At 39.8% G+C, this 16,714-nt stretch overlaps 1 protein-coding gene and 1 pseudogene across 4 annotated transcripts in view; one reads left to right on the top strand and one right to left on the bottom strand.

Moving 5' to 3' along the window:
• Nucleotides 1-16,714, bottom strand: part of LOC140849100 (DNA ligase 3-like) — an 854,661-nt pseudogene that overhangs the window by 756,838 nt on the left and 81,109 nt on the right.
• Nucleotides 1-16,714, top strand: part of LOC140849101 (DNA repair protein RAD51 homolog 3) — a 76,209-nt gene that overhangs the window by 45,763 nt on the left and 13,732 nt on the right. The window contains exon 8 of one of the 4 annotated variants that reach the window (XM_073235367.1): nucleotides 11,467-11,524. The exons of 2 other annotated variants lie outside the window; for them this stretch is intronic. In XM_073235367.1, coding sequence (XP_073091468.1) covers nucleotides 11,467-11,509 — 43 coding nt within the window. In that variant the 3' untranslated portion in view covers nucleotides 11,510-11,524. Of the gene's footprint in view, nucleotides 1-5,959; nucleotides 7,055-11,466; nucleotides 11,525-16,714 lie in introns of those variants that run through there. One more of the 4 variants, XM_073235364.1, reaches the window with a different exon arrangement.

Here is a 16,714-nt window from a genome sequence, read left to right as displayed (position 1 = left end):
CCCCATGGAAGCAGGGACCTTTCATGTTGTATCTTTAGTGCTAGAACAGTATCCCTGGCACACAACTAGCTCACCCAATATTTAACGAAAATGGAGGCAAAACATTTAAAAGACTTAGCTGTGCTTTCAAGCCTGCCTGGGTTGCTCGATCTAGATGAAGTGCCATGGAGGAAGAAGCACTTTATGAACTTTTACTAAAAGCTGGACCAATCATCATCACTTTCCTTTTCTAACCTGGCTTTTACATTCACTGGTTCACTATTCAACCAAAATTGTATTCTCCAAAGTTCAATAAATTGTCTTAAAGGCTTTTCTGCCTTACTATCCTCACCCTTTAAGCAACATTTGACACTTTGAACCCTTTGCTTTGGCAACCCTGATATTAGACCATCCTGCTCGTCTGCCTAAGTTGGAGACCTCTTTACTCTCTTTCTTGATAGCATATATATTCTCTTCCCAACTGTTACCCATTTTTCATTTATACAGTTGTGTTTCCCATTCTCCAGTGTATGCAATCTTAATGGGACTGTAAGTTCTGGTGACTTGCCCCTCCATTAGTGAATTGTAGGCAGGTGACTCAAACTGTGTCAGTCAGACTCCTATCCTGGACCATCAAACTTGAGTGGAAGACCCAAGAGTGGGAAAAAGTTGTTGAAATGCATTTATTCTAGCAGTAGTGATTGAATAACATAGTTGAGTAGTTTCTAGATACCGGAAGTGACCCTTTTTATCCTAATGAATTACTTCAGTAGCCCTCCTGTAAATCGTCTCTTTGTATAAGTCAGCCAGAATTGGCTTCTATTTATAAAGAACAAATCCCTGTGGATATCCACTTTGCTCTCCAACCTTAGAAGAATCATCCTAGTTCCTTATTCCAGATGTCATGTTACTCCTTTTTGTGTCCCAAATCAACATATTAAGTTCTATCACCCATGGTCCAAACCCGCTTCAGTCCATTTTTAGTTAACAGTGTTTTTTTTCTCAATGTAGTTTTATTGAATAGTTAACATATATAAAACCAGCCCCATTTTTTCCCCAAACTGGTTTCCTTGTTCTACATCATCTTTAATGTTAGAACCTCTCTCAAAGACTTACTCTCATAATGACTACACATCTAATCCATTGCCAAATTCCATAAGAAGTATATTCAGTGGTTAGCAGGTTTTTTTCTAAGAACTTAGAAATTAGAGAAATAAGTTTCTCTCAGAATTAAACTATGAAATCTTAAAGACCCTTGATAACAGTAGCTGATATGCATTGGAACATTTATCAGAACACCTGCCAGTAAGTGTGCTAAGTCCTTTGCATGTATTATAAATAGCTCATTCAATAACTTCGTTAAGGGGTAGGTATTTTTATCCTCAGTTAAGTTAACAACTACTAGGATTCTTCAGTTGTACATTTACTGGCAATTTAAACCAAAGAGAATTTATTGGAACATTATGAAAAGTTTATAGAAACAATAGGAAGGCAGAAGAAGCCAGCTTGGGAATGCATGACCTAGTTAGTCCCAGAGTACCAGACAGCAGAGACCATAAAACAGTCGTCCAGTGGGAGCCCACTGAGATGCATGAACTATCACCCTTCTGTGCTTATTTCTTGCACAAGATTAAAAGTTGAGAGCAAGTGTTCTATGACCTAATTTAGGTCAATGTCTGACCCCAGGATGTTACAGAATCTAGTAGTCACTAGGGTCATCTTCGGCTTATGCAAGATGAGGCCAGGAATCTAGTAGCACCCTACCCAAACTATATACGTGGAAGAGAGGTAGTTCCCTCAAAGAGATTGGAATTCTGCTGGGCAACTGAAAACAAAGAACATGCATTATAACTTATGATTTGCTCAGTCATACCACTAGGAAACAGTTAATCAGGAATTCAAACTAAGTCTAAATCCAGAGTCTCTGCTCTTAATTATGTTAATGAAGTAGTTCTCAACTTGGGGCAGTTTTGCCTCCCAAGGGACATTTGGCAATGTGGAAATACTTTGGTCATCACAATGGTAGGGACAGGTGCCACGGGCATCTAGTTGGTAAGGGTCAGGTGTGCTGTGAAACATCCTGAAGTGTACATTACAGCCCCTCATAGCAACCAGTTGTTTAGCCCCAAATATCAATAATGCTGAGGTTAAAGAGCCAAAGCAATCCTGAGAAGGAAGAACAAAGCTGGGCAGATTATACTGCCTAACTTCAAGCTCTACTACAAAGGCATAGTAATTAAGACAATTTGGTACTGGCACAAGAACAGGCTCATAGATTGGTAGAACAGAATAGAGATCCCAGATATAAACCCACACATATATGGCCAATTAATATATGATAAAGGAGCCATTGATATACAATGGGGAAAAGACAGCCTCTTCAACAAATGGTGTTGGCAAAACTGGACAGCTACATGTAAGAGAGTGAAACTGGATTGTTGCCTAACTGCATACACAAAAGTATACCCGAAATGGATCAAAGACCTGAAGGTAAGTCATGTAACCTTAAAAGCCAGGAAGAAAACGTAGACAAAACTCTCTTGAATATAAACATGAACAACTTTTTTCTCAAAACATCTCCTTGGACAAAGGAAACAAAATAGAAAATGAACAAATGGGACCACATCAAACTATAAGGCTTCTGTACAGCAAAGGACCATCCACAGAACAAAAAGGAAATCTATGTATGGGACAATATATTCATAAATGACTCATCTGATAAGAGGTTAACATCCAAAATATATAAAGAATTTATACCCCTCAACACCCAAAAAACAAATAACCCTATTAAAAAATGGACAGAGGTTCTGAAAAGAAAATTGTCCAAAGAAATTTGAATGGTAAATAGGCACATGAAAAGATGCTCCACATCCCTAAGCATCAGGGAAATGCAAATTAAAACCCCAATGAGACATCACCTTACACCAGTTAGGATGGGCAACATTCAAAAGACAAGAAACAACAAATGCTGACAAGGATGTGGAGAAAGGGGAACCCTCCTACACTATTGGTATGAATGCAAATTAGTTTAACCATTGTGAAAAGCAATATGGAGGTTCCTCAAAAAACTAAAAATAGAAATACCATTTGACCCCGAAACTCCACTCCTAGGAATTTACCCAAAGAAAACAAGATCCCTTATTCAAGAAGACATATGCACCCTTATGTTTATCACCACACTATTTGCAATAGCCAGGATATGGAAGTAACTTAAGTGTCCATCAATAGATGAAAGAATAAAGCAGTAGTGGTACATATATACAATGGAACACTATTCAGCCCTAAAAAGAAAGGAAATCCTACCATTTGCAACAACATGGATGGATCTTGAGGGTATTATGCTCAGTGAAATAAGCCAGGTGGACAAAGACGAGTACCAAGTGATTTCACTCATTTGGGGAGTATAACAACAAAGCAAAACTGAGGGAACAAACAGCAGCAGACTCAGACTCCAAGAAGGGACTAGCAGTTACCAAAGAGAAGGGATTCGGGAACGTGGGTGGTGAGGAAGGGAGAAGAGAATTAGGGGCAGTATGATTAGCAATCAATATAGGCAGGTCACTGGGAAGGCAGTATTGCATGAGAAGAGAAGTAATGACTATGGCATCTTAGTATGCTGACAGTGACTGCAGTTGGGTGGGGGTGAGGACTTGATAATATGGGTGAATGTTGAAACTACAGTGTTGTTCATGTGAAACCTTCATAAGATTGTATATCAATGATTTTTAATGAAAATTATAATAATGCTGAGGTTAGAAATTCTAATTGAGAAATGGCTTGGGGTGCTATCTTTAACGTGTGTCAATCAGAACAAGTAATGGTAAGCAATACAGTATAGTAGAAAAATAGGGACCAAAATGGAGCGACTTTCTATGTAAACATTGAAGCCCTGGTCAAGGGGGTGAGGGCCCCTCTTCGATTGGTCCTGATACCTGATCCTATAGTGGAAATGGTTACATCAGGCAATCTCAGTTTGATGTTATTAAGTATTTGAATCATAATGAACTTTTACCTGATTCCATGCACACCACTTATCAACCTGTTGATAATTTGATCCCAGGTACTTTAGTTGCAGCCAGGTCAATACGAAAAATGTCTGGTCTCAATGGAAGTAACAGTTACTGTAAATTTATATGTTGTCATTGTGATTTGTGTGTATGTGTTTATAATTTTTTCATTAAAATTTTTTTTGAGGTACATACAATGCAAATCTTACTGTACAGCTCAGTGCATTTTGACATGTGTATACACTCAGGTAACCATCACCCAGATCAAGATATCAAACATTCACACTAATTTTTTCCCCTTTCCCTATTTCACCCATGCCCCACCCCCATCATTGTGATTTTTATATATCAGTTTCTTAAGAGCTTTTTTAGTGGATATCCCTCCATGTAATTAAGTTTGAAACACTCAAACTAAAGAGCTTCCAAGTTCAAGTTGCGAAACTTTCTCATAAATTCATGCAGGTAAATGTCACTATGGTAGTTTTAGAACAGATTCTTTCACACTTCTCCCATCAGGAGGTGGTGGGGTACGACATGCCCCTTCCTTTTGAACCTGAATGGGTCTGTCACTGCTTTGACCAACAGAGTCCCATGCAAGTAATGCTATTGACTTAGGACAGCAGGTCACAGAAGGTTATATCCCTTCTGCCTTATTCACTGGAACACTCGTTCTTGGAATCCTGAGCCACCAGGTAAGAAGTCTGAGTACCCTGAGGCCATCATGTTAGAGATGTTTTGTGTGGGCATTAACATCAACAGCTGGGGCTGAGCTCTCAGTCTAACAGCTAGCTGCTACTACCAGTTTGGCAACACAATCAAATTAATATCTTGAACACAATTTACATATCAGTTACTGATCCACTCAAATTTTTCAATATAAATAAATTACAATGTGAGTGAGTCACCTGGACATGTAGCGCACTTGAGCCTTCAGATGACTTTATCCCTGAACAACTGCTGTAACTGCAGCATCATGAGACCTGCAAATAAGAACCACTTAGCTGAGCCCAGTCAACCTAGAGAGTTGCAAAATAAGCAAAATGGTTTTTGTGTTAGCCATTACATTTTGAGGTAGTTTGTCATGCAGCAAGAGAGAGGGAGGAGAGCCACATGAGAGCCTCTCTAGGTGGGTTGCCAGGACTTCCCAGGTTGTGTCTTCAGACACCTTCCACCTGTCTTAGTGTCTTTTAGCTACTTCTGTTCATCTTCATTCCCACCGACACCATTCTCTTCTGCATCTTGTCCTCTCCCATTGCCCAGCTGATCGTTCAGCCTTCCATTTCTCTTCTTCGATCCACCCTGCACTCATCTGAAAGAATGTATATTACGTTTTCTTAAAACACAGTTTTCATCATGTTCCTTTCAAATTCAGTATTTTTGCCAATACTTGGAACAAATTGTATTAATTTCATCTCCCAGTACAGCTTAGATTTAATCTTGAACATTTTCCCATGCCCATAGGCCTTATACCTTAAAGAATCATGAAAATTATTGGCACATATTTCCAGAGATACAAAATTCCAGAATTTTATGTTACAATTTTAAAAAGCCATTTTAAAAATATAATTGTATATCTGAAGAACCCAAATTTATTTTGCATATTTTGATTTGCTGCCTTTGCACACATAACTGCAATGTATTGTTCTGTTATTAAAGTACATGGAGATTCATCAAATCTTAATAGTTGTCAACCTGCAGAAGTACTGGAAACCAGCTGTGCTATATTGGTGCCAGATCCCTCATTTGTAGATCACTCTTTCCTAAGGCAACAAACCACTTCCTATGCCCAAATTCCTTCCTTTCTGGAGAAGACACATTGTGTCAGCATGGTTACCGTGTGTGGTAATTGATAATGTCTGTGCCGCATGGCTTAGTTACTTCTACCTTTGTCCAACATAGCTATTCTACCACCTATGATTACCATATGTTACAGCACTCTAGGTTAATGGAATCTTTTCCATCTTCCCTTCTAGTCACAAATGTCATTGTGGCTCAATTCCATCAGTTCCACACTCAACAAAGAGTAAAGTGTTCAGTATGATCTGAGCGCAGAAGACACCTTTGTGAAGAGTTTTCCTATGTAGCTGCCTGCTTCCTTTTCATTTAAAAAAGCAATTGGATTTTTTGACGAATGCTCCAGAGTGGGTAATGGGCATCTGCTGCCTAAGACAGAGCATGATCAATATTACTCTCAATTCTTGCATGTATTCAAAGTAAATATATATATTTATAAAGAATGTATACATAAAGGAATTAAAAACTAGATGATAATAATATAGATTTTTACCCCCACAAAGCACTTTTTGTTTTTTATAAGGTGAAAACATGGCAAATATTGAAGTGGATTTTTTAAATAAAGTCAATTTATTTTAGAAGAACCAAAATTATAGAAGGAGCATACCACACATTAGTCATTTGTAGTATCTTCATCAGAAATTACCATCAACTTCTGCCTTTTTCCTCTTTTATAAACATGTCATCATAAGTTAAAATTCTTTTTGTCTCCTCAACTATGCCAGGTAAAAACAAAGATTATTATCAGTAATGGTGAAAACATTAGGAAAGAAAGTTAGAACCTGTTTGGGGCACTTCTTTTTTAAGCTGTTGAACTAGTGCTAGTACATCTGGGTCTGTTATTACCTGATGTGAATTTTAATTTTGACAGCTTTGGACTGTTGTAATATGACCATATTCGCCAGCAATAAAAAAGGAATAAAAATTAATATAGCAGTACCATTCTTGGCAAATGGAGATGATTTTAAAGTTACATAATTTATCTAGGTTGTAGAAGATGTAGCTAGGCTACAAGAGAAAGGAAGAGGAGGTTCTTCGAAAACATTTCTGTGTGCCGAGTTTTTTCAGTTGTCAGGGACTCTGTTCCCTACTAGTCAGTTTGACAATGCAACTGAATCACTATCTTAAAAAGTACTTATGTATCAGTTATCCTTTCTTTCAATTTTTAAAATATGACTGAAAAATCACAGTTTTTTATATTTGCAATTTAACAATCATCATTAGGCCTAGGCTTGGCTCTAGATCAGATTTTATGTAATATATATACACTTTGCAGTTACTCAAAAATAAAAAATGTTTTAGTATATTTTTTGGTATCATCTTAGTTTTGGTATCACCTCCAAATCTATAAATTGTTACTGCAATTAGCAATAATAGAAGTGAGGCCTTTTTTTGGACATATTTGTTTTTTGCCTACAAAGAGAGAAAACAGTCACGCTTTAAAATAGACAGAATGTTCTAGACTTGCATAACCAAGCAAGTACTAACCAGAGGTAAATTGAGAATAGATTTTTCTTAGTTATAGCACCTATTCACCATAAATTAAATATTTTATTATCTATAAGTTAGTAGACTTTTTAAGAACCGTTTTAGATTTATAAGTAAAAGAGTTGAAAGGACTGAGTGTTCCCTTATATGCGCTCTTCCCACAACCAGTTTCCCCAATTATTAATAATCTTACAGTAGTGAGGTACCTTTGTTATAATTGATGAGCTAATATTGATACATTATTATTAGCTAAACTACATAGTTTACATAAGGGTTCACTCTATGTTGTATATCCTGTAGGTTTTGACAAATATCTCATGATAGCCACATTTTAGTATCATACAGAATGGTTTTTGCTGCCCTAAAAATTCCCTGTGTTCCACCTACTCATCCTTCCCTTCCTCCCTTTCAGCCTCTTATAACCTATCTGTGGCTTTTAATTCTAGGAAATAATTTTTTTAAATTGAAGTATCAATATACAATCTTATATTGATTTCAAGGGTACAACACAGTGGTTCAACAGTTACCTGTATTATTAAATCCTTTTCCACACTAGTGCAGTTACTACAATTCTAGGAAATAATTTACTGCTAACTTCAAGTAGGCTCAGTGTTCTGGTAGTACCTTTGAAGACTTAAACTTGCTTTAATGTCAGCTTAATCCATTTATAGTTTATATATATATATATATATATATATATATATATATATGTATATATCCCATTTTATAAGTCCTTAGAGCATTATTTGTTATTGTATCAATCAAGATCCAGTTATAAGAAAGAGAGAATAGAATACATACAGGGAATTGGTTACACAAGCACTAGAAGAGCTTAAAATGCCAGAAGGGAAGGAGAGGCAGAACTTAGTCCATTTGGGCTGCTGGAACAAAAATACCAAGAACGGAGTGGCTTATAAACAATAGGAGCTTATTTCTCACAGTTTTGGAGGCTGAGAGGTCCAAGATCAGGACTCTGGCAGATTCAGTGTCTGATTCACAGCTGTCTCTTTACGGTGTCCCCACATGCAAGAAGGGCTCTGAGAGGGGTCTCTCTTGGACCTTTTTTTTAAGGACACTAATTCCATTCATGAGGGCCCTGCCCTCATGACCTAATCACCTCCCCAGCACCCCACCTCTTAATACTGTTACCTTGGAGGTTAGGATTTCAACATAAGAATTTTAGGAGAACACAGATATTCAGTCCATAGCAGGCAATGGAAGATGATGTTTCTGGAACTCAGCAGCTGGTATCACAGGCAAAAAAGCTGGAAACCCAGTGGACATATTTGGGGGAGCAAAGCTACAAAGGAGATGCAGCAGGCAGTAGAACTGAGGCTGGGGACAGGGAAGGAAGGCCCTAGCCTTTCTTCTTCCTTCCCACCTTATTTCCTGCCAGTGCCTCTCAATGGGCAAATCACAGCTGGGTGTCAGTTGTCAAGGAATCTGGTGAATACAGCCTGAAAGGGTCAGCTCCCCTGCAGTACAGAGCAGAGCAAGGGAGCAGGAATGGCTATGAGCACAAATAGGGCAGCGACTAATACAGTAATCACTTGTTTTTAGCTTGTATCATCAATTGTGTTGAGTTAAAATTTACTTACAGGACACTTAGCTAAAATGTAGACTTTGATAATTTTTGACAAATGAATCTACCTATGTAACCACACAGTGAAGACATAGAATGTTTAAATCACACCAGGAAGTTCCCTCTTACTCCTTTGCCATGAATCCCCCACCCACCTCAGTTCCAATCTGCTTTCCGTCACTACAGATTAGTTTTTGCCTGTTCTAGAATTTCATATACATGGAATCGTATAGTATGTACCATTGTGCCTGGATTTTTTTTTCACTCAGTATATTTTTGAGATTCATTTATGTTGTATTTATCAGTATTTCATTTCTTTTTCTAGGTCAGTATATTATATGAATGAATACCCAAAATTTTTTTATCCATTTACCTATTGATGGACATTTGGTTTATTGCCAAGTTTGAGCTATTATAAATAAAACTTATGAACATTTTTGTACAAGGTCTTTTTGTGAGTATGTGTTGGGTGGGCATATTTTCATTTCTTGTGGGTAAATATCTAGTAGAGGAATTGCTGGGTCATATGATAAGAAACTGCTAAACTCAATAATTCTTTTAATCTTATACATACCATCATTACCATGAGTGTGCATGAAAGGACATTGTGCATTTCCTCCAAATAGGTACGGGCTAGAGGGAGAACAATTCTTATGAGGAAAAAAACTCAAAATTTAAATACCTCTCATATATACGCTTTCCATAGCTCAGTATTTTTAATAGGTAGTCAGAAAAGGGATTAGGGAAGTGTAAGAGGAGAAGGACTGAAAAGGAAAGTAAGGCAATGCAAAATAATGATGAAAAACACTTCTTGACAATAGCAAAATCATCCTACACAGCTGCTCTGAGATCCCAGCACTGTTCTCAGCACCCTTCTGGCAAAGCTACTGTCTCAAAAGGATGCAATATGGTCCACATTGATCTTCTGTGTAGGAATATCTTTATTAATATAAGCAAATACATCTCTCATTTACAGTTATATAGAGGTGTGGGCTTGTTCTTTTGCTCTTAGTAATAATGTTTCCCCAACATGTAACACTTCCCTTTGGTATGTGGGTTGAGTCATAAATTAATGTCACAAATAAATGTCACCTAGATGAGGGAGGCAACTGCAAAGTAGGAAGGCGTAGCTTAATGGAAATCATTACAATTGGCAGCTATGTACTCTTGAACCAAATACCATCACGTCAAACTGTGAGATATTAAATAGTTGGTGGAATTGTGGACATTTAGGTTTGCAACATTAGAAGTTTTGTCAGTCTTTTCTAGAAATTCTGAAATGGAAATGAACAGGTGGATTGAAAACAAAGGCAAATGAGTTTAAAGACTTTCTAGGCATCTCAGAGAAATTGCTTTATACTGGTGATGTTTTAAACAAAACGTGTATAAATACATTTAGCTTGTCTGGAAACAGACTTATGTCCTGGGTCTTTCCATTTACCTTTGAGACAAAAATAAATAGTTGTAGAGAACTCATGTGCATTCACTATACATTTTCTATCGTATTATTTCATCTCAAGCTAGGAGAGAGAATGGATGTCTATTTTACATGATGCCGTAACATCCATTGAGTTCAACCCACTTAATTTTAAAATAACAGTATCAGATGAGGGATGTAGAATACAGTATTATGTGAAAACAGTTGGCTGGGAGGCTCCTTCTGCCATTAATAACTGACTAGAAATGGTATATTTCAGACCCTAAATCCAACTGAAACCCAAAAACCATAAATGGAGAGATGGAGAGGATGAGGTGGGTAATTTGTAAACATGTTTTTCAAACTAAAGAAGGAATCACTGTTTTTGCTGAATTACCTCTTGTCATGGACATGGCAGTATGCAGTAATGATGCTCTCATCTATACAGCTGTATGACAACACAGCTTCTCTCTCCCTCACCCCCCTAAGTGAGGCTTCAAAATAATAGGTTTGTGTGGAGTTTGGTAAGAAAATTAGAATAATTTAAAGTCATTTTAGTTTCAATCTAAGAAAGAAAGGAGGCTTGGGGGGGTGGGGAAGAAGAGCAACCAAAATGTACAAGAAAATACATGTTACATAATAAAGTATGTGTATTATGCAAAGATTAAACAGGGTGCTTTGGTGCGCTGGAAAATTAATACCTTTGGTGTGCTGGAAAATTAATGAAAAGGCCTGGATTTAGTCCTTGTTGCATCACTTGTGTGTGACCTTGAGCAAAGTTACAATATCTCGCTGACTGCCCTCATCTATAAAATGGAGTCATGGTAATGTCTTATACCTTGAGGCGCTATTGTAAGAATTGTAAATTATAAAGCCGTATAAAAACAAGGCTTCTAGACGTATCTCCCTGTGGAATCTTCAGAGGCTGATGACAGTGAAGGACAAAGATCTGAAGGCTTTAAAGGCTAACAACCTGGGTTCTAATTCCCTTGCCCTGGCTGGTAGATTTGACAGTTTGAAGCAAGGACATAATCCTGTTACATTTTTCTGAGAAATGTGTAAAACACCACTTCGTCACAGAATTAAATGGGAGAATGTACCCAAAGGAACCTACCACTTGGTAGTGTTTGATGCCCCGACTCCCACTGCTTATTAGTGTCAACAGCAAAAGGAATTGACACTGTGGTGCATTCCAACAGATCAGGACGCCAAAGCAAGGTAGGAACCGCTAAGGAAAACTGAGGTAAATCCAATCCGAGTGGAAAGCAACAGCTACACTTGGAGACGTCTTAGTTCGCCCGGAGCCGCTTGAAGCCATGCTATCCATACAATAAAGACGTTCAGAGTTGGAGAGCGTGCGAAGGGCGCGTGTCCTTTCGACTCTGCGAACTCGACGGGAGGGACCCTGAAATTCTTCTGTAGAGCCGGTTGCTATCGTGACGCTCTCTAGGCAGCGTGGGCTGAGCCTCCGTTGGGTTAGAGGGTGGGCCGCCGCGGGACCCTGCCACCAAATTTCCCACCAGACCCGACCTGGGGGGAGCGCTCCGCCCCGCCCCCGGGTCGCGCACGTCTGCGCTCGGCGGCGCGCACGCTGGCGGGAGCCCTCTCCAGGCAGCCTGGTGCTGATCGCTCGTGCCGCTGCGGCGGTTCACCGCCCTTGCGGGACCCCGGACCTCGAGAGCAGCCCCCTCCCCTTCCCGGGCTTCCCCCTTCCCAGGCTTCCCCGTTCCCGGGCTTCCCCCTTCCCAGGCTTCCCCGTTCCCGGGCTTCCCCCCACCCACTTCCCGGTTGACCCTGGGGCACGAGCCGCGATGGCCGTCTGCAGTCCTGAGGACAAAACTTACCGGCGCTTCCTGGAGCTCTTCCTGGGCGAGTTTCGCGGACCCGGCGGCGGCGGAGAGCCGGGGCCGGAGCCGGATCCCGAAACGGAGCTGGTAGCCGCCGAAGCGGCCGAGGCTGCGGCCGAGGACCGCGTGGAGCAGGCGGCCGCGGGAGCTGCGACGGTGGAGTGGGAACAAGAGCAGGAGCGAGACCCTGAGCCCGGTAAGGAGGCGGCGGCGGAGGGCGAGGGGGCGGTGGCGACACCCCGGGGGCAGCCGGCTGTGCCGCCGCCGCCGCCGCCGCAGCCCCAGCTGCCGCCTCTGCCGCCGCTCCCGCGGCCGCTGTCGGAGCACATCACCCGCGAGGAGGCGGAGGGCGAGAGCCTGGACCTGTGCCTGCAGCAGCTCTACAAATAGTTAAGTAGCGGGGCTCGGCCGGGGTGGGCCCGCTGTCCCCGCCGCGGCGCCCGCGGCCCCGACCGCTCTCTCCCGCTCTTCCCCGCGCCCCCGCGCGCCCCGCTGCTCGGACTCGGCCGAGGGCGGCGAGCTGCCCCGCCTGCCGGGCGCCGCGCCTCCTCCCCGACACCGGCCCCCGGCCCGTTCTCGCTCGCCCTCGGCCGCCCACTTCTTGCTCCGCTTCACGCAGCCTTTCCCCTTCGTGCCTCAGAAGGTCCCCCTCCAGGCTGAGAGCTCCCCCTCTTCCTCTGGGAGGTTTCCTCCCACTGGGTCTGTCTGTCCTCCGTCTGAGCCCCTTGTTTGGTGGCGGAGAGACGCGACTCCTTCCTAGGCTGAGCTGCCAGGTGCCTTCTGCGTGACCGCAGCAGTGGTGATACTAACGGCCCCGTGTCCACAAGGGGGGAGGCTGGAGTAGCTTTTCCCGTCAGGCGCTCAGCGTTGAAAGTGAAGAGCTCTTCAGATGGCTTAATACACGGAAGTCTGGGGTCTTAAAGATATGGATAGTTCACAATTGAGGCAGGTGGGGAGGAATTGGGAGGGAATGGGAAGCAAAATTTTACAAGCGAGCCTTCCGGTGAAAGAGTGGCAGTTCGTTAAAGTGGCAAAGTCAGACTGGTTTGATAAATTGCAATTAGGCGCAGTATTTTCAGTCCTTTAAGTAGATGGGGTAGGGGAGAGAAAGCAGATGGTTTAGTTTAGCTACACAGGTGAAAGTCTAAAATAGAAAGATGAAGGCTTTCTTTGCCTTTGATGCCAGTTCTGCTTTTTATGGGCTTGAAGTAGAAACGGTTTATAATTGCGTTTCATTCTAAATGAAATTGTTCTGAAATAATGACAGACAGAGGAGAGTATGAACAAGTCTGAAAACATTGGTAAACCTCAGAGTGTTTTGCCATTCAGCGGATAGTTGTAATGAAAGGTGTTTCTCTGGCCTCCCAGAAAGTTTACTACTACAAGATTCACTGCAATTAAGTTAAAACTCGCTTCTTGGATTTTCTCAAAAGCCTAAGAAAGGCCTAGAAAATAAACTTCATCTAACCTAGCAGACACCCAGTCAAAACATTCTTCCTGGTAGAATGTTTCCCTAGCTTGTGGCTAGGAAAAAGGCATTTAACATTTCTCCTGCAGAAGTAGATCGTCTTGATGTCCCACACTTCATAAGCTTTTCAAAATCTAATTTTGAAATACATTCCGCTTACTTGTAATAATGCTTTTGGGAAATGTAAAAAATGGCATGTAATACCACCACCCAGAGGTAAAACAGTATTAACATCTTAAGAGTATTTCTTCTTCCTAGTGTTTGTAACCCAAACTGTCATAGGAAAAGGGTTAGGTCATTTTTAAACAGTATTTATAAAGACACTTAAAACTTCCTGCTTAAAATAGAATGGAAATGTTTACCAAAGTGGAAGAATTTATCTCAGCATCCGACTAATTCTGTTTTGACAATTCTGATCTTTACAAATGCAGTTACAGAATTAAAGAAACCCACATTTAAACATTAGTGAATGCCAATTTTAAAAAGTCATTGGTTTAGAACCACCATGAACATTTGCCTTTCAAGGTTTTTTAAAAACTGGAATCTATATGAAGATGATAATAAGTAGATGTGTGCTTTTCCATATGGAAAGGAAGCAGTTTTAATTTCAATACCCATATAAACTAGAAAAAGTATTCAAATGATAAAGTGGCCAATTGAAAAGAGAAGTTTGGATTTGAAGTAAAACTAGCAAAATTAAAGTTGAAAAACATTATTTCGCCTTAAATCAGAGAATTCATCATTTATACTGTGTTCTGTGCAATAGCTATTAATGTATTTTTATTCAGATATAAAATGGCTGGCTTATTTATGTAAAGTATCTTTAACCGGTTAAGAAAACCAAAAAACCAAACCAAAACAAAAAAACCCTTCGAGTAAAAAAAGAAAGTACTTTTTAACACTTTTAGTTGTTTTGTTATTTATAAAGAAAATCATATCACTTAGTCACAAGAATCAATACTGGAAGACACTGTAGAGATAGATAACTTTTCTGTCCAAGCTCTTTATTTTACGGAGTTCATTTTGGTAAACTCAGTTCAGGAACTAGCTTGAGATAACCAGTTACTTAGGTAAGTAAAGGATCAAATGCACAAAACTAATCCTTTTGTAGTTATATAACAAAATATAGTTATAATTAGTAACTTAAAAGTTTTTGAAAGCAGTATTTGGGGTAAGTTTTTGCTTTTAGGCTTAAAAATGGGAAATATGTAAGCAACTTACCTAGTAGATAAAAACAACATGTGACGTTTTGAAAGAAAAATAATAATTCAAAAATGGCAAAAATCACCTTGAATGAGAAAGACCTCTGTTGTAGGCTATAAATACTTTTAAAGGATCATATAAACAATTTTGTTTCAGTTTATTAAACCTTAAGAATCAAAACTTTATAATTGTTTTTACTAAATTAGTCTATTGTCAATTGAAAGTTGCAATAATTTGGAACATTTCGTATAAAAAGCCATGTTTTACACCTTTATCTAAACTTGAATGTCCCCCAAGAGATTGAATATTTTCTAGTGACATACTAGAATTTCTGAGATTAATCAGAGAATCTCTTTAGAAAGATGGAGCTGATGTATTTTATAGCTTTGACATAATTGGCAGATAAAAAATTTATAACCCATCTTAACAGCAGATGTGAATACGAGGTTACTTGGATAGGTTGCATCTGTCCATTTTGTGTTTTATTTTTCTATACTATACTGGGGATAAATCTTTTTTAATCCAGAAGAAACACATATTCTGAAGTCTTTACTAGAGCTCTATGTCATTAAATTTTTAGAGCAGTTTTTCCCTAAATCTGTCATTTAGTCTGGGTTAAACTTTTCAAGGCGATACAGATATCCCAGTAGTCTGGCAAGGTTAAGTGGTTTTAGATGGCTTACAGTAGTAATGAGGGTAGGCTTTTAAAAAATACCTTAGAAAAGAAAAACATTGACTATAGACAGTAATAATTCAGTTTTATTGAATTACATGAATCATTAATGTCTTTAACATAAGTGAGAAAACTGTTACAAACTTCATCTCACTTGTACATATATAAATGGAAAAATACATGGATGCAAGTTACATGTCACTCACTTAAACCTACACCTTTTTTATTAAAAACTTTAGTGTTCACTATAAAAAGTGGAGAAAATTCCTATTAGCAAAAAGAAGAAAATGCCAACCACTCAGTGTTAACCATACTTTTGAACTTTTTCTCCTACCTCTCAGCCTGCCACTTCTCTGTCCCTTTTAGCACGTTGCCTATCCTTTCATATTGATGTTTGGTCCTTGGCTTTTTCCAGTTTGGATGACTTATTTGTCTGTAGTGGATATCAGTATCTCCTGTGACTTTGGTTACTGTACTTATGTTAATGGCTCCCAACTCTTATCTCATCCCTGCTTTGACTGCTGATGGAATGGCTCTACCTAGATATCTAAAATGCTTCTTAAACTGCCCAAAACTGAATTCAATGTTCCAACTGCCTGTGTCTCCTGTAACAAACAAAACTGAGACCCGATGCTCCTTCGGTGGGTCCATCCCTGATCTCCTCCTCACCCGTCACATCCAGTCAATTTTGCCTTGTAAATATCTCATAAATACGTCTTTCTCCATTCCCACTCTCACTGTCATCTCTTGCCAGTCTTATCTTCAATATATTCTCCCTGGTCTAGCCAACGTGGTTTTTCTAGAATCTGGATTATGTAGATTGTCTGTCACCCATTGCTTAAATATATTTACTCCTTACCCAGAGGTAGTCAAACTGCAAGGTTAAAGGTACAGTCTTCCATTCTGCCATGTCTGCTCAAGACTTCTGACCCCAGTTACAAGGAGGTAGGGTCCAGTTACAGAGTTTGAGGGAAGAGTCCACACAAGATCCCCATCACTTCCGATACCAGTAATAAATTTGGGAGTTTCTAAAACCATCCCCAAATTTGATAATTCACTAGAGAGACTTACAGAACTCACTCAAAGCTATTATACGAACAGATACGGTAGTTCATTATTGGGAAAATATACCACTTGGAACCAGCCAAAGGAAGAGATTGATGGGGCTCAGTCTAGGAGGGTTTCAAATGTGAAGCTTCCATTGTCCTCAGAGATGTGTTACCCACTCGGAATGCATGTGTGGCAGTATACATGGA

Source organism: Manis javanica, chromosome 4, assembly GCF_040802235.1.
Source record: "Manis javanica isolate MJ-LG chromosome 4, MJ_LKY, whole genome shotgun sequence".
Classification (NCBI taxonomy): Eukaryota; Metazoa; Chordata; class Mammalia; order Pholidota; family Manidae; genus Manis; species Manis javanica.
Note: the sequence above shows the minus strand (reverse complement) of the source record. Positions and strands in the feature narration are given on the sequence as shown.